Source organism: Passer domesticus, chromosome 14 (assembly GCF_036417665.1).
Source record: "Passer domesticus isolate bPasDom1 chromosome 14, bPasDom1.hap1, whole genome shotgun sequence".
NCBI lineage: Eukaryota > Metazoa > Chordata > Aves > Passeriformes > Passeridae > Passer > Passer domesticus.
In genome coordinates this window covers 17586658-17610433 of record NC_087487.1, presented here as the reverse complement: position 1 = coordinate 17610433, position 23776 = coordinate 17586658, and the positions used below count along the sequence as shown (strand labels likewise).

Below are 23776 nucleotides of genomic sequence, written 5' to 3'. Positions count from 1 at the left end.
TAGAAACTTCCCAGTCCTGTCCCCAAAGTCTCACTACTGATTTTATATCTCACCAATTTCCAAAGTCATCCCTACACTGGTGGAATTTGTATTTACTATTTGTGGAACATTTCAATTGGACATATATATTAATTTCCAAGAAATGACTGGTCTGCTCTGACCTACCAGTTTGCAAGTCTTCATAGTCTTTGATATCATTTCCAGGTGTTTGCTCGATCATCAGCTCTATTTGTCTGTCTGTTAAATACTGCACATCATCATTTTGACTTCTTCTATGCTGTTCTGCAAGGACAGCTTCTTGGAGGCTGAGGTAACTCCTTGGTATCTGCAAGCCATGTGAGAAAACCAGCAGGATCAGGATCAGCCAGCAGGGATGAACTGGCTGCCACCTTCCTTTCACAGGGATTTTTCAGTGCTGTTTTTTCCCAGAGCCAGCTTGCCATCTTAAATGTTCACATGGCTCCTGCATCAACCCCTTACTCTGTCAATAACTCCTAAAGGTGACCTCCCAAGCTCCCCAAAAGCCCTGCTTTGGTAAGGATCACCAAGACAGCCCAGTTCTCACCAATCTCCCTGCAAGTTTCTGGGAGCAAATTGAGCTGCCAACATCCTTCATGTTGCAGGTGACGTGAAAAATCAGCTGCCGCAGTCCCTCGAGGCCTTCCAGAGTCTTACACGAGAGCTCACTGCAAAAGTCATGCAAGGGGGAAGGTTATCAATCCTTATCAGCACACTGGCTTCCTCTCCAGGCTCACTTTCTCTTATCATTGGCTTTAAATTTCCTGTGTCAGCTGAATGGGAGGAAGGCTGTCAGTGAGTATTTTTAGAATACTTTGGAGAAAACACATGAAGTCGTCTGGAAAAGATGTATTAGGCCACATCTGTATTAGCCCTACCTCTGCTCTGCCTGCTTCACTCCCTGCCCTGCTGTCCCTGTGCACTGGGATGTCTGGGGACATCCCTGGCAGCCTGACCAAAGTCATCCCCCTCTGTCCCTCCAGAGCCACACACATCCTGGAGGGGGCTGTGGGGAGGAGGAAAACTCTGTGCCCTGGAGACAGGTCCAGTCCTCCCTGCCCCAGATCAAAGAGGCAGGATGATGACTACCAGACACCTTTTCCACCCTCATTCCGGCCCTTGATCAGCTGCCTCCTGCAATCTGGGAATTGGTGCTTAGATCCTACAAGCTGGCCTTCATTATCTCTTCAACAGCTAAAAACCTGCTCTCTTCAACTCCTACTAGTTTTAATCTTTCTGTGGGCTGGATAAGAACAGTTCTGTTCCATTTTTCCCAACAAAGGGTCTTTCTAACTGATCCTACACATGTTCCCATGGCAGACAGAAAATCCTTCTCTAAAAAAATATGCTTTATCTCAAACCTCAGCCCTGCACAGCACTGGAAAGTGTGCAACTCACTGGGATGCTGGATGACCCTGACCACTGACAGAAGCACCCAGGGTCACCCAGATAAGGATTTCACACTTCTCCAGCCCTAAAACTTAATAGCATGCTTAATCCAGGTGGATGATGGGGTGTGGAGAGGCACAGGAGGAAGGACATATGAAATCAGGCTGGGAAGAAATGCAAGGGGAAAGGAAGGTGAAGAGAAATGTTCAGAATGCCTGTCAGGGTGAAAGGAAGTCCCCTTGAGAAAGAATGATCGAGATTGTGTTGTGATGCTCTGGGGTGATTGCAAAGGAGGCTTGAGGTGACACAAACAAAGTTTTCTCCTTCTCATGGTGAGTCCTTGAGCCTCTGTGGGTCCCTGGAGCTTCTTCTAACGGGGAAGAGCTGGCTGGGATGCCTGACACAGCCTGGGATGCCTGACAGTGCCTGCAGAGCAGTGTGTGGGGGGTCGGCTGATGCCTTTGCCAGGCAGCAGATGGGAAGTGCTGGGGACATCACAGTGCCCTTCCTCATTTGCCAGCTGCCACCTGCTCCTGCCCCAGGCAGATATTTTCACGTTGTTTGGTGCCAGCCTGCTGCATCCACGTTCACCCCCTGGCTCACAGGCACGCTCCCAGCTGGAGCAGCCTCCTCTTCCCAAGGGCATTCCCTTGCAGCAGTGTCAGACTGTGTGGCCTGAGTGACACTCAGCTCCCAGGCAGCTCCAACCCTCTGTTGTGACATCTGGAGATGGATGGGACAGGTTTGGACTGCCAGGGGCTCGGGGGACTGAGCCCTCCTTGCCCAGCCACGTGAGCTGTGTTCCCTCATCAGGTACCACCCACAGCCTCCCCTCAGCAAAGGCCCTGGCACCCACCCTGTGACAGTCACGCTCCCACAGCATTAATTAGTCAATCTGCACCTTCTCCCCTTGTGACTAATGTGTCACCATTAAAGAGTGAGAAACCTGAGTGAAGGGGGAGCAGTAAACAGGCTGGTCAAGGTCATGACTTTGGAGCTCCCAGCTCTCAGACTCATCATCAGCCCCCTGAGCAACACTGACCTTCTCTCTCATTATAATACATTATCTCAGTCAAAAATAGATGGCATGCAATGCTGACGAGTCTCTAAATTGGTTCCGTTGCCAAGGAGATCAAGTATCTCAAAATTGTTAAAAGTGTCATAAAATAAAGAGCGAGTGACTGAACTTCACAAAGGCACAAGTACTCACTGCAGGTGCTTGAAGGTGATATCTGGGAAGCCAGTTGCTCTGGATCCAGAGGGAGAGCGACACAGAGCCAGGACATAGGCCCTCAGGGTTGCTATCCTCTCCACACGGAATTTCGTCTCAATCAGATCAAGGTGTGTTCCCACCACCAACACCACTGAGTTTGGAGCCTTGGCCTGCAAGAGAAAACACTGGCAGTGATCTCATCCAGATTACATCAGTGAGGACAGGTGAAAAGTGTGATATTTAAGAGGAGGGAGTCACATATATTAATAAAATGGAATACATATATATATTTATAAAATAAAGGCAACCTGTTGTGGCAGCTTGACAACAGCTAAAGTGATCTGGGTATTACAGAAGTTCTGCAGAGCATGGCTTAATCATCTGCTGCTACTGCAGAGCAGGAAACTGTCACTTTGGGTTTTTACATCAGGGTTTAACATAAAAGGAGTTGCTGTGAGTCAGTGAAATGAAGGGAACCACATCTGCCCAGACAAAGATAACCTGCAACCAGAAGATCTGACATCCTGAAAAAGGCTAATCTGGAATGGATACCTGGGGAAGTCACACAAACTTTTCACTGGAGGTACATGGAGAGATGAGATAAACCTCTAGAAAAGTCTCAATCTACTTAATCTTGAATCAGAACAAAGGAATGGATTAAGTGATCTCGTGGTTTCTTCCAACCCTTCCAGATCTCAGGGAAAACGCTGCCAAACACAAGGGGATTGCACAGGCTTAAGCAGGGATCATTTTCCCATCCAAATGACTTTGACCACAGAAGAATACTCAGAGGGAGAAAGATTTCCTTCTTTGCAGGCAATCCCTTTTCCTCCTGTGATGCCCACTGGAATCTCCCAACCTGAGTGACACCAATCAAGCCCAGGAGTGGTGGCTGCACCAAGCCACACCAAAGGCCCCTGCCCCAGTGTGCTGCTGCTGGAGGCACAGGGCAGGATGGAGAGATGTTCCCTGGTGTATTCTCCCAGCAGCTCACTGACTGCTTCAGCACGAGGGAGTATCTTGGAATTAACAGCACCTGATGGAGTTTTTGTTCACCAGTGTGTCTTTCCAATTTCTGGTACCCCCAGCACACTGTATTTCCAGTAAATTCCACAGGTTAGCCATCCAGTGTGCTTAAGACACTTCCCATTGTTTGCTTCAAATTACAATTTCACTTGTTCTCTCCCAATTCTATTGTAAAGGGTCATGAACAAAGACTCCCCTGTAGTTTTCTCCTTTCTATATACAGCCCTCTTCTTTTAACCATCATGATCACATTTCTCTGCATTTTTCCTGATGTTACTAAGTGCTTGCTGGGATGTATTAAGGACACATCATACATTTTGGAAATATAATAATTTTCCTTTCAGCTTTGTTACCTAGTTTGGGTTTTTGATTGCTGCTGACCATTAATATTTTGAAAATTACAAGATGTTTGTTTTTCAAGAGGTACCCATTTTTGTGCATTTCATGTTAAAACAATTATCAAATAGAGTTACAGGCAATTATGAACATGGTGTAAGAAAAAATCAATCCACACCACAGCAATAAATTCACTGCAGCTCTGAGTCTAAATGAGAGCTGTTTTGGAAGTACTCTCCAGCTTACCTGAATCTAAAGTGTTAAAAATATAACCTCAAGACTAATGTGTGTCTAACCCACAGAAGAAAGAAAATGCTTCAAACCCCCCTTGGAGCACAGTGTGGTCAAACACTAATTCCAAAATAAGTATGTTCAGCCTTACTTAGCAAGGGTTTATAAATCAGCTTTTGTTTCGTTCTCTGCTGTGTGTGAGGGAGAACAAAGCAAATGATAAATTTAAACCATTAAATATAGCGATACGCCTACAGCGTAATGGAAAATGAATTCCAAATGCTGTGCAAAATTCATAGCTTGGGGAGCTTTTAAAAGCAGAGCAAAAAGAATCTGCAATATCACATATCTGCGTGCTGAGCTGCTGCTTGATAAATAGATATCCCAGAGCCCACCAGTGACTTCTTACCTCAATGTTCAGCAACCAGAACTGTAAGTTTGCCACAGCTTCTTCCCCCAGTGCCAAGTTCCAGACCACTATGTACAATGCTTTGTCTGTGAAGAAACACTGATTGACTGTAGACATGCTCGCTGGGCCTCCGATATCCCAGACATTGAACTCCACTGAATCAACCTACTTAGACAAAGAGAAGTGTTCAAATCAAACCGTGGCAGTAAATCACTGGAGATAATAGCTGAAGTATAAACCTACGCCTGCATAATGTATGACACAAGAAGGGGTTCAATGTCCTAATTGTGCCTCCAGGAAAGATAAATCAACAAGCAATTGTTAAGCATGGCTACTACTTCCCCACAGGAAATCAAGACTAATTACTTGCTGCTAAAACGATAGAGGTGCCCTTGATGCTGGTACAACTCCAGTTAACGCTGTGGATTCTCCAGTCCAAACAAGGGTCTCATTCTGAGCCCTGCATTTCACTGCATCTGTAAGAGAAACTGTTTCATCCTTGCCTGTGCCACCCTCCACAAGACCACTGAAGCTGCTTATCTGCCACTGCTGTGGGGAACAGGAAACCCCTGCTGAAATCACTTCCACTGAGCTCAGGCCGAGCTGAGCCAAGCAGAAGGGAGATGCTCAGGAGATGGGAAGCTTCTCAGGCCTTCCACAAACACCTCCTACATGTTTCTCCCAGGCTTCTGACGTCTGTGCCACGCCAGAGATGGGCCAGAATCACAGTTGCTATGAATCACTCGCTGATTTCTGGGGGAATGCTTAAATGGAGGCCTCTCCAGCTCTGGCTCTCTTCCCAGTATCCCTGCATCCATTCCTCTGAGCAGCCCCAGGACAGCACTAAGAGGGAGACTGGCTCTCTGCTTCAATGGCACTCAGGCTCCCAGTTGCAGCAGGAAGTACCTGCATACCTGGGAAGCTCTGTCCCTAAATCACTTGGCCCTGGAGAGTCAAAAACCCTGAGACTGAACACAAAACCAAACCTTCGTCCTCAGAGGAAGCCACCATCCTCAGAGCATCACAAAACATCCAGTGGGCTCTGTTTAGGGGGATGGGGCCAGCTGCTGACTGATCCCACGTGGAAGTTACCCTATAAGAGTTCAGCAGGGCTCTGATTCTGTGCAATCGTGTGAAGTCTCCCAAAAACAGCTGGAAGAACTTCCATATCGTTGAAACCAAGCCCTAACCAGCACAAGGACTGCTTTGTTCATCCCAAAGACCTTCAGCTGTGAGTGTGTGTGTGGACAGACAGACTCAGAGATAGGCATAAAAAGCCTGTTCATTGTCTTGATTCCACTCCAGGTCCCTGGTGCTGTCTACACTTTTATTTTATTCAATTACTCTTCAACACAAAATGCACAAATCCCTTCTCCCACCAAGATCTACCCTTCAAGGAGTCAGCCTGTGTTGCTCTTTTCTTTCTGTCTCTGGCCTGGCACTCTTTGCTGTGGAACAGCTGAACTCAGCAGGCTCCTTTCCCCTTTCCAAAACAGTCTGGTGGTCATGGGTCCCATCTGGGAAGGGGGAGGGATGTGTTTGCACCCCCTCAGCTCTGACAAGACCTCAGGACAAATTCTGCATCCTCTAATCCCTGGGCTACTCTGCAGGCAGTGGACAGGGCCACCTACAAATGCTTGGATGAAATCAGTGCCCTCCAAATGAGTATCACAGACTGCATGGATGAGCCACCTGAGATGTGGGTGTTTTTGCCTTAGACATCCCTGGATTACACCTTCCACCCACATCCCCCACCCAGGACAGGTCTGACATAAATGGAGTCCAGCTTTATTGGGGACTCAAATTTATATCAGACCTGTCATGGGTGGGGGATGTGGGTGGAAGGTGTAATTATTTATTTTTTTGGGACTGATGTCCCAGATGAAAGCTGCAGAGAAGCTGATGTAAAGCACTCTCTCAAAATTAGTGTCCACTGAGGTGGGAGAGAGAGCCAGAATTTCAGCCTAGCCAACACAAATCTCCCTTTAGAACACAGTCAGGAAAACAGAACTGCCCTCTAGTACCAACTGGAAATTAAACAGAATTGCAAAGGGTCTTGCGAGGCAATGGGAACTGCTCCTTGCAAAAGGATAATTTCAAATTTCAGCCCACAGGACCCCACAGGGCTCCCACATCCCACTGGGCCTGCAGATCTCCAACCACTTTTCACCTTCGCCTTGTGCCCCACGGGCTTGGGCAGCTCCCACTTGGTTGTGCGGATGGTGGCCTCGCTGTGCATCATCTGGGGCACCTTCCCTGTCTGCAGGATCTCCACCAGCGTGGACTTGCCCTGCCGGGGGGGCCCGATGACGATCATCTTCATCAGCTTGCACTTCTCTGCCCGCCGCAGCTGCGCTCGTAAATACGCCAGCACCGTCTTGGGGCCTGGGAGCGGGACAGAACGGGGTGAGCCCTGCAGCCAGCAGCACCCAGGCACAGCACAAACCCCACTCTGCACACACCCCGTGGCTGGGAACTCCTGCTTCCCCTGCAGTCTGGCTGAGAATAAACAAAGAAACCTCCAGCGGACAAACCTGAGACAGAGACCCCGGGAAAAGGTCACTGCTCGGAGGCTCCACAATGGAGCACTGTAAGGAGAAACAAATGCTGGGGCTCCTATGCTTCAGAAGCTGAAAGGAAACATAAAATAGTAATTTAGTATTGGAAAATACTCAGTTTTTCCCTCTGCTTTTATGTTTCCAGTTAAAGTGAGATTGAGGTTTCAACAGTATACTGCTGGAGCAGGAATAATTCCTAATAACTTTGTTCCCACAGGATTTTCTGGTTAAAATGAAAAAAAAAAAAAAAAAGAAGACAGTATTGTAATAGATCCAAAAACCTAGCAGCTCACAATAAAGTCACTTCAATGGGAGTGTGACTGCTGATCCTAAACACTTCAGTCTTTAGAGAGACCATCTAAATATCCTAAAATATCCACATTCAGGAAGCGAGCCACAGAATTTATGCATACTGCAAATGAAATACTGCATTTATAAGTCATCATTTTAAATTGTGATCTGTCTCAAATTGATCATTACAGCCAGAGCTTAGCACTGATTATCAAATTTGTAAATATGAGGAGGAAGTTTCCCTGTGCAATTCCAGTTAACCCCATGAGGGCTCAGGCATTCACTGTCTGTTTTTGCTCTTGACCATTAAAAGGAAGAGATTTTATTGCATGTTCAGTCAATTTAATAAAGAATACACAGCATCAGCCTTACCCTCTTTTCTGATCTCTGCAGGAACGTTACTGATATTTAGTTCCTCGATATCCAGCTGCCAGAGATTAGCCAGCTGTCCAAGTTCTGGAGGAAGCTCTCGGATACCAGGGTTACTGTACAAAAACAAATAAATCTACCAACAACCAGGCTTTGTGTGCAAGTAGCTGCTCTCATGGACTCTCAGATTACGCTATTCTATCCTTGCAGAAATCTTCCATTAACATTTTAATAAGACTACTCAGCACTTTAATAGCAATTTCCATCCTAAAAGTGATGTATAACCTCAATTTATCCTCTGAGGCAGACAAATGTAATCATCTTTGCTGGATAGTTGAGGAAATAAAGGCAAAAATGATGAGTTATTGAATGTAGCACTACAGAAACTGACAGCAAAAAGCCAGAATGAACTAGAGGCACATTAGATTCCCAGGCTTGTGTTCAAAGCATTAGATCATCTTCCCTAACTCAAAAGACCAGCCTCCTCCTTATCTAAAGCAAACCATGGGCACAGCTCTAACAAGGGGCTGACTATTTGCAGCTTTCTGACTTCAAAAGCACTGGACATCTGGGGTGGGGCTCCACAGAAGACTGGTCACTAAAACAACATGGAAATAACACTGCAAAGCTTTTCCAGGACATGGACTTACTTTCCTAAATAAAGCTCTGTTAAACCTTTCAGGAGGCAAACGGACTGCGGGACGGAGTCCAGCTGATTGTCGTTCAGATAAAGAACCTCCAGAGAATCGCTCAGAAATGCTGGAAACTCCAAAAAAGGACCTGGAACGAGACACAAAATGCACCTTCAGAAAAAGAAACAACAAAACAGGCATCAAGGCTCTGAACCAAGAGCTTCACCTGAACTTTGTGGGCAGGACATGAGGTCATGTCCATTGGCAGGAGCCACCACCAAGCAAGAGCAGAAAAGCAAATGGCCTTCAGTGACAATCAAACATCAATGCTCACATCTCTATGTCCTAAAGTCACAGTGCTGGAAGGTGACACTGTCCAGGACTTATGGGGTGCTGAGGGAGGAACTCCAAGCCTGCCAAAACAGCTCAGGGGATGAGTGGCACCTTGTCTCCTGCTGTTGAATACATGGAAACATCTTGTGAACTGCTTCTATTGCAGCCTAACAGCTGGCACTGAGAGGGCATCCCATGGGCACAACTGGTTCTTAACATGGCACTGAAAGGGCACACCCAGGGCACAGCTGGTTCTCAATGTGTTTTTTCCATATTACCTGAGAAAAGCCAGTCAGAATTTATGTTCAGGCCCCCACATTGCATCCTGCAGGAATTTATGGTGGATCAAAGTCAGCAACAACAGAGAACAAAACCCGAACTGGAGCTGAGAGACTGACCTATGCTGTGTCTAAAACATGCTGGTGTTTGCTCCTCTGTTCTGTTTTAGAGAAGGACTCAGAGAACTTCCTCCGTGCCTGAGGAGCATCTTGTGTATTTTGGGAACATCCCAAGCAGTAGGAGTATCAGCTGCATGGCTGAGTTGCTGCTGCTGAAGAGGTTCAAACAAAGGGAAGCTCTTCAAGTCCCAAAGAGCACCATTTCACTCCAGAAATGGCACCTGGGATAGCTGCACAAAAAGCTGCCATGGATTGTGTTGCTGTATTGAGGATGTCACATTTATCTACCAAAGAAAATCCTGAAATGAAGGAAAACCAGGCAGGTTTGGAGTCTGAATAGGAGAGTACAACCAGCACCATCTGCTGCCTCTATGGTCAATCAAAACAACTCCCTGAGATACAAGACTCTCCCTTCCTGAGGGATGGGACAGTTCCACTTCCACCAAGATCTTCCTTTACAGAGAAGACGTGAGGAACTGTAATTAGACTAAGTCAAAAAGAGGAAAAAAAACTGGAAGAAGTTTTCTCAGGAGAAAACTCCCCAGTTCTAATATTAACAGCATTGCCAGCCTGAGCTGTGATCAGAAAAGGAGCAAGATAGAGTCCCACTGTCTGCAGGGGTGTTTCATGTACGTGACAGGACTGTCTGGTGTGGGCAGTGTCACAGTCTGCCTTTTGAGTTTTCAAATTTAAAAATCATCTTTGGGATTATTTTAGGAGAACAGTAGGCTTATTCAGGGATGCAATTCACTTCCTTTCTGGCTCATCACTGGACTTAAACTTTGCATTGTTGCTCTTCAGTAGGTACCTGGGCATAGACAGATTTAGCCCCTCTTGGACACGTAGGAGCAAACTCCTAAAATAGTAGCAATACTCTGAATTCACCAGAGTCCCAGGTGGAAAGGAGTGTACTATATTGGAAGCAAGCTCAAGGTGTTTATGAATTGTAATTATTTATTCATGAGTTATTTATGATTTCTCTGGCTTCAGCTCAAATTTTCTTTTAAAGAACTGTAGAAAAATTAAAACAAATCCCATCTTGAAAATTTATTTTTGGATGAATAAATGCTACCAACACCACACATGGATGTGCAAGAAGTTATTCTGAGACTTATCAATCAAGTATAGTGAGCACCATAAATTATTCTCTTTAAATAACCTAGACTTAAGTAAACAGCTTTGTTGGTAAATCATATGAAAACCTGTCCACCCCCACCTCACCAGGAGCCTTCTGTGAGCAGCTGATGTACTCCAGCTTCTGTTTTCTCTTGATGTTTAAATTCTTGGCCACATCCTCTCTTACCAAGCTACACTTGGCAGAGGAACAGAGAGAAAAGGATGAGCTGGCTTTGCTCTGTCTCCGTGGCTGCTCTCCCGTGGCACCAGCCAGGTGGGCTACTCTGTGCCCCTGCTACCTGAGGCCACCCGAGGCAGCTCCAGGTGGCACCAGGGTGTAAAGTGGCTGTTCAAATGTCACTGCTGCAGAGCCCATCCCCTCCTGCCCTTTGCAGGGGGTTATGCTGGGTTTGCAGCACATAGAGATTTCCATGAGGACAGCAATTCCCTTTTAGAGCTGGTTTTAGCTGCCTTTGCCTGCTGCTCCTGCCCTTCTCTCCCCTTTGGGAAATGCTGCTGCAGCACTTCAAGCAAAGCTCTGAGGATATGTCAGACTCCACAAGGTTCAGACTCCTCTTCCAGTTGTTCCCTAGTCCAACAATGTCACAGCATTTCTACTTCCATTTCCAGGCTGTGAAAGAGCACAGACCAACCTCTTCTCCCCCTCGGGGGGCACGCACACCTCACCCAGCACAGCAGCCTCCACTGCCATAGACAGGAAAATGAGGTCCAGGTAGAGCCTCTGCTTCCCAGAGGAGCCAGCTGGAGGTGACGATCTCCTGCCCTAACCTACAGCTATGGCTGCACATGGTTCATTTACCAATTTCACCTCAGGCAGATTTTCAGGGGAACTGAGGGAAGGATTTGCTGCAGGAGGGCCTCTTCCTCCCACGAGCAGTCCAGGGCTGCTGGGATGTGCGTCAGGACGACGCTGGCTCTGTCCCACTCTGTGACTGGCAAGGAATGTTTAGAGCCAGGCATTCTGCAGGCAGCCAGAATGAGAGAACTCCCCAAGTGCTTTAAAATAAAACAACAAACAAAAGAAATGCAGATGAATCCCCCAGAGAGCAGGAAGCAGTGCAGTATCTTCAGATATCCCTTTGTTCTCTCTGGGATTTCACGTGGATTTCATCAGCTCTGCCCCAAACTGAGGGTGCAGTGCCAGGGGGAAAATGTGCCATTTACAAAGTGAGCAACAGTACTAAGAATCACAGAGATAATTATGGGTTAATTTCCCTTCAACATGCCACTTAATGCTCTGGCTAAAAGGCATAACCTTCATGAAAGAGCAAAAGAAACAGGTTTCATACCATCTTTCTATATGGTGGTACCAACCAGCTGCATCATTTCTTTAGAAACATTTTTTCTGAACATACTTCCTCTTAAAGAAATGCAGTTGCACTTTAAATTGCAGAGGAATTTACTCTGCTTTCCCTCCAGCCAAACTGCAGATTCCTGCTGCCTTCCAGCTCTCCTGGCATTGCCAGTGCTCTGTGTGCCTTACCTGCCTCGGGGCCACCACGCACCCTGTTCTTCGTGGTGAAAAAGGGGATCCTCTTCGTTTTAAACCCCTCATCGCTCCTGTGGGACAAACAAAACAGGGGCTCGTGGGGAAAGGATCTTGGGAAGGTGCTCAGCTACACGGGGAAGAGCCTGACCATGCTCACAGCTCTCACAGGATCCCACCTGCTCTGCAGAGATGGGAGTGAAACCCGCTCTGCAATCAGACTCCACCAACACTTGTCCAGCCCAGTGGTTTTCTCCTGGCAAATCAACAGAGCTCCTAAAGACAGTGCTCCCAGCTCCCAGGGCAGGAGCACTTGACCCCTGGCTTTATGGGTGTCAGGGTTAAGTGGTTGTCAAACAGCAGATTGAAGGAGTTTCACCAGAAGTGCTGGAGAACCGACCTGCTGCCACTGCCCACCCTCCCCAGGGAGACTTGGAGAAGATGACCCACCAGCATGACTCTGGAAATGCACTGGGACATTCAGAAAGTGGTAATTTGTCTTTTGTGACTGACACAGAAACTCCTAAGGACTCCAAAAACTGTGTTGGACAGGCACCCAAATGAGAAGATATCAGCATGACACAATTCACTGGAATTTTGGAGATGATAAAGGACCTTTAACTCTCTATGTTAAACATCCTTATTGGAATTTCTAAACAGAACATCACTCATTTATTGGATGATTTCATTAACATCAGTCTTAGAATCACAGAATCCTTTAGATTGGAAATCTCTATGAACTTGCAGCTGGTTATACTTCCACTTAAAAAACAAAGACTTTTCATTTTTTCCATAACAATACTCCCACACTAACTAATAACTGCAGTCCAGCCAGATGGTTTATGGTTAAGATATGCTCCCCACAAACTTGTATTAGTAGTGATGAGCCACACACACTGGGCTGAAGAAATTCCTACATGCTCAGAAATTAAACTGCCATTATCAATAATCTATCCACTTAATAAATGATACAGTGTGTTAAGTGCCCAAAGAATTCAGCAAAGGATAATTCATCACTGTCACAGACACACAATGTACTTGGGGACATGGTATGTGGCTATCAATGCCTTCTATGCAGGTGATTAATTCTCTCCTGACACCCTTTGTGTTACACGAGGGATTGGGTTTGCTATTATTTCTTCAGCCTTTGTCTTCTTAGCCAAAACTTGAAAGCAACACTTACTTCCCAAGCTGGTTTTTTGAAAGATCCAGAGACTTAAGTTGTTTGCAATTCCACTTATCCTGTGAAGGCAACGTAACTAACTGATTTCCCAGCAGCTTCAGGGACACCAAAGCCTAGGAGAGGAATAGCCTGGAGTTAGGGAGCACCAAACACACAGAAAGACCTTTTTAAGCATGGCTATTAAATAACAGCAACACGAAGAAAGTACATCTTATTCATCAGAACATCCTGTCCGTGCTGCCCAGCATGCAAACATTTCCTCCCTGTCCCCTGCAAGTTCTGCACGGAGCAGCACCACTCACTCCAGGGAGATTATTGCTCCACTTGCTGACAGATGCACTTGGAAACAGCCCATGCAAGAGGACATCTTACTTTTTAGTGAGGAAACCTTTCCAAGTGGAAAAGAACAGTCTGATTTACCAACACAGGATGCCACGTATGGACTACAAGTACATGTAATAAATGTGTGTGTCTGCACAGAGAGGGCTTACACCTGCAGCACATGCACAAAATCAGGGTGCAAAACATGAACCACTTCACGCAAGGAAAAGTTTTGATTGCTTTTTTATGACATCTCTATTAAAATGGACAGGATTTGTATTCACTTTTTGAGATTTATACAAGTTACACATCTCCTTTTTTTCCCCCCTCCTAGCAGAGAGAGGAATTTTAAAAACAAGTGAAACTGATTGAGACCATACAGTTAACACCACACAGATAGGACTCAGCTGGAAATACCAAGTTAAACATAAGATCTCCTTTGAATTTTACTGAAATATGAAAGAAAAAATGCAGTTCCCATTCAGCTTTGTAAAGTTTATGCTTTTCCATCTGCCCTTAATAATGTTGAGGCTCAAATGATCATTTTCATTTGGCTGAAAAGCCAATTTTCCACTGAAAAACAGTGCTGTCTGTAGAGTTTCCAACCAGGTTTATCCAGCAAGTCCCCCCAGCATGAAAAACTGAGATAAAGGAGAATGTCAGCTGAATTATCTCCTGCCAGAAGTACAGCAATATTAATGAATTATACCCCATGGAAATAATGTTTTACCAGCAGAGACTTCAGTGTCAAGTGTGTTAAATGTTTTATGTGCTCCATGTTAATATAAAAGGTTTATGCCCCTTTTCATCGAGCAGGATTAACGGGGTCTCACAAAGCAGTTTTTTGGCCTTCCTCCCCTTTTTTGGATTGGAAAAATATGAGGTGTCCATGTGACATAAGTGATGGACAAGCAGCTGTGGCTGGAATGGGAATTACCGTGCAAAACGCTCCCTCTAGTGATGGAGAGGGGCAGAACTGGGCTTTGCTGGGATTTTGGGATGGTGAAGGGAATACAAAGCTGCAGACAGAGTGAGCCACTGAAGGAAAGGGAAAACTGAGAACTGAAAACTGACAGCCAATGCTTGTACCATCATTCCTGCTCCCCTGGGAGGAGGGCCCAGCCTGCCCTTGGCTCCTGGTGTGGGGCCCTCTCCAAGTGTCAGCATGGGGCTGTGCAAGGACAATGCCTCAGACTTCTCCCCAAATCATCCCTGGGGCAGGGGGAGGGAGCAGAGGGAGGCTGCATATCCCAGAATTAGCTCAAACCGTGCTCTGGGGGCTCTAACTGGGGTGTTTCTTTTTCAGTCATTGTGCCTGTGTGCTCCCAGACACTGACTGGGCAGCTGAGAGCCTGGGCAGCCTCTCCAGTGTTCTGTGCATGGGGGGAAATCACTGACTGTCAGCTGGCTGTGGTTCTTCATGATGAAACTCTGGAGGTCTCTAGTCCCTTTAAATTGCCTCTTCTCTCTAATTCTCCATTTTTACTGCCTTTCAGTGTGAGAACAGGGGCCTCCAGAAGGGACACAACAGCAGTGGCAGAAAAACTTCCTTCAAAGCTGCTGCCACAGCATGCAAAAGGGTGTGGATGACACCCGAGTGAAGGGACTGCAGCATCCAGACTAAGGGGCCTCAGTCAGGTCATGATGTGGAAAAGCTGACCAGTGTCTAATCTGAATTATTCCACCCAGAGGGGGCCAGGTGTCTCCAGGAGAAGCAAAGCAGGGAGAAGCAAACTAGTCTAGGGACCTAAGACATGGCTTGTTTAGTTCCCTTAGAAGGAAACAGCCAGGGAAGCTGAGGAGGTTTCTGCTGCTCTCAACACCACATTTCTGGTGTTGAGATACATGGTATTAAGGACTGAGCTGGTCCCAGTCTTGAGAATCCTCTGCAAACCATGCAAAGATCAGTGATAAACTACACTGCACTGCAGCTACAGTGACAAATGGCTGTCCCATGACATGTGCTTTCAAGTCACAGGCCTCCTATGCTCTCTGCTTTTCCCAGGGAGAAAACAGTTCACTGCTGTTCCTACATAAAAATAAGACATCATCGTAGGAACACTTCACTTCCCATTTCCCCCCCTTCCCACATCTGCTTCTGGAGAGGGCTGGAGCATGAGCACAGCCCTGCTCACCCACACCAACTCTAGGTGTAGCCCAAGCCAGGGCTTCTCCAGGCATGGGGTTTCACCTTCTATTGCTCACCACACTCTGGCCCTCAGGGCACTGAAAATATTTTACATTTATTTCTTTTATTCATAAAATGCTGAAGAGATACAGATAAGAACTGACACTATTTAGGGCAGCCAAGGCTCACCAACTTTGAAAATATCAGCAAAGATTGTGCTGAAGTCTTTCCCTTTGCACCCTCTGAGCAGCAGCACCTAAGAATTGTGCCCTGGAAGCACCATCTAGTGTTTAACATCTGCCATGGTGGCTCCCAGCCCCTGGGATGGCTCTCAATGCATTCAGAAAAAACAAGTTTTGGAGACAATAGTCCATAGGATTCGTTCTGTTTCAGGAAAAATGCCAACTGGAAACAAACAGCCACCAGAGAGCAAAGCCAAATGTCCTGGGATGACTGGAAAGAACTGAGAGAATTCAACCCTCTTGTTCCAGCAGGATAAAAGGCACCTTTGCAGCAGATCCTGAGATCATATCCTGGACATGGATATGAACCATCACTTCTGTATCATTCCCACAGAGGCCAGCAGGGAAAAGCATGGAACTTCTGCCCAGATTCACCTCTGCTTCTCTCTCCACAACCCTGAGTTTCAGTCTTGCAGGGAAGCTTGGAGGAAACCCCAAGTTCTGCTTGGTTTCACGACAACACCATGTGAAAGCAGAAATTCTGAAGAATTTTGACACAAACCCACAGATCTGTGGTGTCCATAGGAAAGTATTATTTAATCTACAACTTTTGAGATTACAGAGGTCCCAGGCTGCACTGTTTAGGGCACTCAAACATGCTATTTTCAGCACAGAAAGACTAACTCCTAATTACAGAACACTTTCTTTAAGAAAATGCACAATTATTTGTGAGTGTACTTTAGTACATCAATATTTCAATGGCTGGAGGTTGGAGCTACAATGCAGGGCTTGTCTTCCAAACTGTGCTCCCAAATTCTGCAAACCACAGACATCCAGAGAGTTCTCAGAAGACCTGTGTCAGAAACTAGATACATCTCACTGGATGAGGGCCTGAATGTGGTGATTCAGGGGGTGACAGCCTGCTCAGGGGCTCTGTGCAACTGCACCAGTTCAAACACATGGGCTCCCACCTTACCCAGGCAGCCAGTCTGAGGTCTGAGTCAGTATTAGGAAAAATAATGTGAGAACTAGGAAGAAATGACACTTACTTCAAGCTGGAAGAGTCCTGCTGGAACTTCTTTCAGTGAATTCTCAGAAAAATCCACTTCTCTCAGGTGATTTTTCCAGAACACAGTCAATGCATCAGGTAGGAATTCCAGTGCATTTCTAGATGCTTTACAACATTTCTGGAAAACAAGAAGTTCCACACTTACAGACCAGGAATCATCTCTTTAAATAATGTGGTAGATCAGCTGTCACGTGTCAAAAGCTTTAATTAATTAATTCTAGGTGGTCTCTTTAGATATCTTGATCTAGATAAATTATTTGGGCATGCAGGCACATAAGGTTTGCTAAGGAGGTGCACTCAACTGCTGGTCAAACTCCTTGGTGGGCAAAAAGTATTCCAAAAACCATTTTGAAAATCACCCACCCCCATTTGCTTTTCAACCACAAACAAACACTTCCCCAGAGGATATTGTTCCCCTGCTGTCCCTGTAAAAATGAGGAATAAAATCACAGTGATGGGTGTGGATACAGATGTCCTAGTTTGCCATGGGTTTGGACAAAGTTACCCCTGGTGAAAGTTTGGTGTTTTGTAAAATGATCCTAACAACATTTCTGCTCAGAAGAACCACAGAGAAAATGAATACATCCATGTAAGACATATTTCTAAAACTTTTCCACCAATGCCATCAACATGGTGAGAACAGGGTGGAACCTCAGAAAGACTGCATCTGAAACCCATAAACCAAATTTGGCAGGGGCACTCCTACAGAACAGCCTTTTAAGCATCTGACAGCTTTTTAAGCATCACAGTCAATTTTTTTTTTTGCATTGTTTCAACAGTTTTTTTAGCCTCTGACTTTGTCAGAGCAGTTCAACTTACCAGGGGGCAGGCCCAGGGGTCTGGAAACACTTTCAGCTGATTTCTGGAAACATTCAGTATGTTTAGGGACTTGAAGCAGTATAGAAAAACCGTTGGAAGTTCCACCAACCTGTTGTCAGAGACGTCAAACTCCTGCAGCTTCCTTAAACCAATCCAATTAGTTGCTGGAAAACATGAAACATTGTGGCCTTGGTATCAGCATGAGAGCTTTTAAGCCATTTAAGCCCTTATTTTAACATTTTGGGGTTCTTCCCTACAGCCCAGCCCTGCAACACAAGGCAAACACTGGACTGTACGTACTGTTTTCCTCGTCAAACAACTTCTCCATGTAGTTTTTGGAAGCAGTGAGTTTTTTAAGGTTTTTAAGATGTAGGAATCCAGTAGGAAGAGTGGAGAGCCTGTTGCTGGATACATCAACCTCAAGTAACCTGTGAGTACAGAACAATCTCAGTCAGGCACCAGTAAAACACCAGCACAGCCTCCTGTTGCCACAGACAACTGTTTTACCAGGACAGCTTCAGTTCTGAATGAAAGCAACTGAAGTGTGCCTCACAAGGCAAAGCATAAAACCCTAATTAGAAAATTAACCCTTCCAGGGAGCAGGGAGAGGTGCTCTGGATAGACAGCAGATCAAATAATTGGTATCAGCCAGTAAATGTCACTTTGAGACAGCTTAGAGCAATGGGGCTCACCAGAGCTGGCGAAAAACAAAGGCATCATGAGACAACACAGGAATAGAAGACCCCACAACTGTCCTGACAACAAACTTGGAAACCCTGAGAAGGCAGAGGGGCAAATGCTAAGGAGACAGAAAACAGATCAAGAAGCTCCTGCAATATGCTCTCCCCTTACACAGTCTGCCTCAAGCCCAGCTTGAGCCTGCTCTCCCTGCAGGCTCAGCTTTGTGGGGAGCACACACCTTGTACAAATGATCTCATCAGAGGACTGCACACTGGGTAACTCTGTCAGCTGGTTGTCAGCCAGGCTGAGCTTCCTCAGGTTGATCAGCCCCCATGGGATCACGGAGGGGAGGGACACCAGGCAGTTGGCAGAGAGATCAAGCTCAGTTATCTGGCAGGAGATATCAATCAGCCAGTCTAGATCCACCCAGGGCAGTTTGAGGTTTGACCAGTTCACACACAAAGCCTGCATGTGTCAGAGAGAGAAGAGAAAACCACATTAGTGAAATCCCAGTTGGTCTCAGCCTGTGCTACACCACTGGGAATCTGGCAGAGCAGAGCACAGGCCATAAACATTTTGTTCACTTTCCAACCTGCTTCTAGGAATTAAACTGACTCAGAGATGAAATCATGCCTGGATATCAGCAGCCCCTGCTGTATCTGCTCCATGATTTCACTCCAAAGACCATGAGCAAGCTCAAGCAGGGAACCTGGACCTCTTCACCAGTCCATACTATTCAGGGTCCAGCTTGGACAGAAGAAAGTGTGAACACATAATGGTCATCCATGCAAGGAAACAACCCAAGGCTTCATTTTCAAGATCACCTCATTGCATTCCAATCCTTGTCCTGAAATGCACATTTTAAAAATTATATTCCCAAAATGTTTTCATAAACTTGTTGGTTTTGACATAACTCATCCCAAAACCAGCCTAATTGAATGACTGTTAATTCTCCACCAGGAGGCAGCAAGAACCCGACAGCAAATTTAATTTGCTTTCTTTTCCAATGCCCAGTATTTAGCTCTTTGGACTTTTAACCCCAAATTCAGAATTAAAAGGAATGTGTTTGGGAAAAGGAGAGAAAGAAAAGGGAAACAAAAGCCTGTCTCAAATGCTTATTGGAGACTCAGGACTGGTCATGTAGATCAGACAGTTCAAATGTTCTGGAGAATGGAACAAAGGGTAAGTTCAAAGAGATGCACTTTTTAGATATTGACAGTAGTTGTACTTAGTGTAGACACTGTGCTTTTCAAACCTTCACTCATGATGCCTCAGGACAGCCCTGCAAATATGAATGGAAAGATTATGCCCATTGTGCCACTGGGGAAATCAAGGCAGAGAGCTCCAGCTGTTTGTTCACAGCTACATCCACTGCCATGCCACAAGGCACCCCTGTAAAACACAGCAAGCCAGCAGCAACAAGAAATCAAATTAAGCAGAGTCTCCCTGCTACTGCAAAGTGCACAGCACCCAATGGGAGCTGCACTGCAAAGCTTTCACTCTCACACCACACATTTCCTGCTTTACTGCCAGATTTCCCATTCTGCATATTTAACAGCTTCCTGCTTAGAAAATCTGGTTTTAAATTCAGTATGCAGTTTTTGGAACTTTTCTCTCACCTGTAACATGCACCATAAATCCCTTGGCTTAGGAAAAAAGTACTTGTCCTTGAGTACACCAAACAGTGCAGTGATAATACAACCTTACAGCCTTCTTTTAGGGGCTGCAAGCAGGACCTTGTGTCTGTGCTGCTCCTCTTTGCAGACTGATAAACCATCTCTATTTTGCATTTAATTTGCTGTGTATCATTTCCCTCAAAAATGCAGAGGCATGGCCTCAGGGTATTCAATGTGATAAGGAGATACCTGTAGAATGCAGATAATGACTTCTCAAACCACAGACAAGATTGTGAAATCCAGCACCTGCTATCAGGGCTCTGGGTTGGTGTCCTGTATCCAAGGCAGCTTTTTGAATCCCAGCAATCAGTGCTCTCCTTCCCACCCAGAGACAAGGACTGACAGTGTCTCTGCAAACTGGAGGGCCAACCAAACCCCCCTATCTGACTTAGACAGTGAACCAAATTCAGCTGCTACCACTACCCTGGTATCAGTGGAGTTACCTTAGGGGTTTGGTTGGCTCAGGACTCACCAGTGAAAATGTTAAGTGAAAGAAATCTCAACAGCAGTGCCACAAAGAGAGGGGATTTACTCCCCAGCTCATACTTCATGATCTGCACTGTTTTCCCAGAAAAGCTGTTTCTCTGATGCCAAACTCACAGATCTCAGGGCTCAGCCCAATCCCCTCTCAGTTTGGGGCTGGTGGTGAAGTCTGTGCTAAAGCAGGGACAGAGTTCAGAGGATGTTAGCTCAGGGCTCACTGCTCTTCAGAAGGCCAAAGAAAACCTCTTCAGACTCCCCTCTTCTGCCAAAGGAAGAATTTCTCAATACAAGCCCTGAAGACTAAATTGAAATCTACTGCAGCAATGTCAGGGGATGCACTGAGGCAAAGGACTGGAAATTGTGCAGGAGCAAGAAACCCCACTGCTCTTGGGCAAAGGACCAACTATAAATATGAAAAATATTTACTTAAATCTGAGGCTGTCTGGTAAGGTGATTAAGAGAGGCTGTTGTGCATTTCTCCTAAATGACGTGACGTGCTCCAGAACCTCACTCCTGCTGGAGATGGGATAATCTGAGGACAGGGATCTGCTGCCTCCATCAACAACTCTACTCTGAATCTTGTGTGGGACTGCTGCAGGGCTCTGTGCTGCTGGTGATGTAAGTGAGATTACCAGGATAAAGAAATGAGAGGAGGATCCCACACACACACATACATTTGTATGCTTGAATATAAAACTATTGGTAAAATATTTCCTAGGGGAAAATACAGCAGACAAAGCTCTTCTCTGGCCTGTAATGGAAAAATTAAATGTATCTCACACTGCACACACTGGAAAGTTACATTTATCTCCCTGCTGACTACATCTATTGAAGTTTGGAATCTGTGTCTGGCCACTTCATTGCAAAGGCTCTCTTTGGCATTTGTTACCTGTTCCTGTAAAAATGGATCACTTCCCCTCTTTAGCAAAACTGTGGTTTGCTGTGGGTATAAATTTATGCCAGGAAAGAACACAAAAAGGAGAAACAGATATTAGAAAAATGAGATGTAACTGCTGTTGCCTGAGAAAGGGCAGCTGTGCTGGGTGCAAGGGCTGTCTGGAAGGTGTGGCAGCCAAAAGCAGCGCTCAGGCACATTTTATGCATAGCTCTGCATTCACTGCTGTGAAATCGACTGGAGCTCAGCTGTGCTCAAGTGTTTCCACTCAGAGATAACACAGAAGGACAAACCCTTCTGAAGTTCTGGGCTCACTCTGAAATGATCAGTGCTTGGTTTGCCCTCCTTGTCCAAGGGGAGAACTTTGTGACACGCAGCTGGCTGCCAAAACGTCCCAGTCCCCACACAGCCCAGTTTTGCTTCCTCCCCGTGCAAAATCCACCTCAGGATGAACCCTCTGAGACAAGAAGAAAGCGCTGAGGCAGTTTGTCTGCAGCTGCCACAAAGTTGTGTTTTAAAAACTTATCAGGGTGTGTGAGTGTCATTTCCCAAAGATCAGCTCTGCAGACAAACTAGGACAGATCCTCCCCAATCTGTCCCAGTCTGCCAAAATGAATTCAAAGAGAAAGCATTAAATAAGCAAACATATTAAAAATAAACAGCTACTAGGAGAATCAAGGTCAAGATTCTGTGTTTTTTCTCTGCTTTTTTTCTTTTTCTTTCTTTTTAAACCAGGCCCTTCTGGCAATTAGCTGATGTCTGAAGACTGCTCTCTTCTTTGCTCAGGGTGTGACAACAGCAAAGCTGAGTCATTTTTACAGCAGCTAAGTTAAATATTGCCAGCAAATTCACATAGAAAACAGACCTCTTCCCTGTGATTCAAACATTTATTCCAAGTTGATTCAAACTGAATTATCCAGACAGATTTCTATTTTCCTTCTTAAAGACATTTTATCAACTCTTATCCACATCTAGAATTCAGATTCCTTTTGATTATCTGTCAACAAAATTAAGAGTAGCACAAAGAGGGCTCTAAATCTACTGATGGAACCTAAAGGAGTCAAGCTCACTTATGTGGTCTAACACCCAGGGTATCAAAAGGAAAACAGTGAGAGGATTCTGGCAGAAAAACAGAGAATGGAGAAGTCTGTAAAGCTACTAAAACCCTTCTTCTTATTTTTACTTAACACCAAAGCAGAGCCTCCAATGCTACAAGCTGAGCAACTGGATGAACGAGGGACATCTTTTCCTTGAAAAATTTTTGTGACCTGATGAAAACTGTAAGCATTGAAAGCTCAGGGATCTGATGCTCCTATTCAGTGTGGGTTAAACTACATGTTGAGGGGAAAAAATTCAAAATGCCTGGAAATAATCTGCTGGAAAACAGTACAAATAATACAAAATACTGTGTGCTCCCCTATAAACTAACAATACCAGTGTGAGACTCTTTTTTACTGCTGAGGATCTGAAGTAGGGAAGATACTCAGCAGATCATTGCTTTGCTCATGCTCCTTGTTAACAAAAGCCACCCAAACCAATTTTTACCTGCACTGTCTGACACAGAAGGGTTCCCATGCTCAGCTCTGTGCCATGCCAACCCTTGGGGACACCACAGAGCTTGTGCCATCACCCTGCAACCAGGGGGCACAACAGGAACCTAAATGGAGTGATGACCCTGGTGGCATGGAGGGAATCTGTGCTAGAAGCAGCCCAGCTTCTTCTCTGGAAGGCTTTGAGCCCAAAGTTGGTGTTTCCTGCCCCCAGCACACCCTGGCTCACACCAGGGTGTTTACATTGCCCCACAGAAGCTGTTGCTGTGTCTTGTACAGTGATGCCATTCAAAGCCTTGATGTTTCACACCCTGTAATTCAGCAACAAAGCCACTTGCACAGCTTTCTAAAAGGGCATCAAACCACAAGGCTCTTAGTTGAGGAGATGAATCAGCAGCCACATGGCATGCAAAGACAATTATCAACTTTTAACATGATGCTCCTTCAAAACAACATCTCCTCAGGCAGATAAATGGTTACTTACTGTTTTTGCTGGAGCACTACCTGGTAGTGGGGTTGTCTCAATGAAATACTTCCTCAGAAGGTGTTTGCTGGATTCAGGACTGTCCATCAGGATGTAGGAACAAAAGAAAGCTCCATTCCGCAACAAAAACACGGCTACATCCTCATTCCCTTGGGAGAAAAGCAGATTGTTTGCTCCCTTCACCTCAGGTAAATGAAACAGCAAGGAGCTGAACAGAAATCCTGGGAAATAACCACTTCCGAAAAAAAAACTGTGGGGGCGTGCAAAAAGGAAACTGAACTATGTAAAGGCTGTTTCCTCCAGTGGCAGGACTCAGTTTGGTCAAACTGAGACAGCAAAGACACTGTGTAAAAAGTGCTGGCCCAGGCTTTTTCTTTTTTCTCTTTTTTCCCATCTTATTAAACTACGCACACAGCTGTGCTTTGAAGTGCAAATTATTCAGCCTAAATCAAGCTTGTGTGCCAGAGTGTCCATAACAA

At 45.6% G+C, this 23776-nt stretch overlaps 1 protein-coding gene across 4 annotated transcripts in view; it reads right to left on the bottom strand.

Moving 5' to 3' along the window:
• The window catches only part of LRRK1 (leucine rich repeat kinase 1), a 74694-nt gene that overhangs the window by 26248 nt on the left and 24670 nt on the right, over window positions 1–23776 (bottom strand). For all 4 annotated transcript variants that reach the window (XM_064389673.1, XM_064389672.1, XM_064389674.1 and 1 more), the window contains 14 exons: window positions 23298–23446; window positions 18448–18674; window positions 17829–17956; window positions 17529–17692; window positions 16690–16827; window positions 13010–13122; window positions 11824–11900; window positions 8491–8620; window positions 7844–7956; window positions 6793–7007; window positions 4623–4787; window positions 2618–2790; window positions 566–686; window positions 166–325 (listed from right to left, as the gene is read on the bottom strand). In XM_064389673.1, coding sequence (XP_064245743.1) covers window positions 166–325; window positions 566–686; window positions 2618–2790; window positions 4623–4787; window positions 6793–7007; window positions 7844–7956; window positions 8491–8620; window positions 11824–11900; window positions 13010–13122; window positions 16690–16827; window positions 17529–17692; window positions 17829–17956; window positions 18448–18674; window positions 23298–23446 — 2073 coding nt within the window. The remainder of the gene's footprint in view (window positions 1–165; window positions 326–565; window positions 687–2617; window positions 2791–4622; window positions 4788–6792; window positions 7008–7843; window positions 7957–8490; window positions 8621–11823; window positions 11901–13009; window positions 13123–16689; window positions 16828–17528; window positions 17693–17828; window positions 17957–18447; window positions 18675–23297; window positions 23447–23776) is intronic.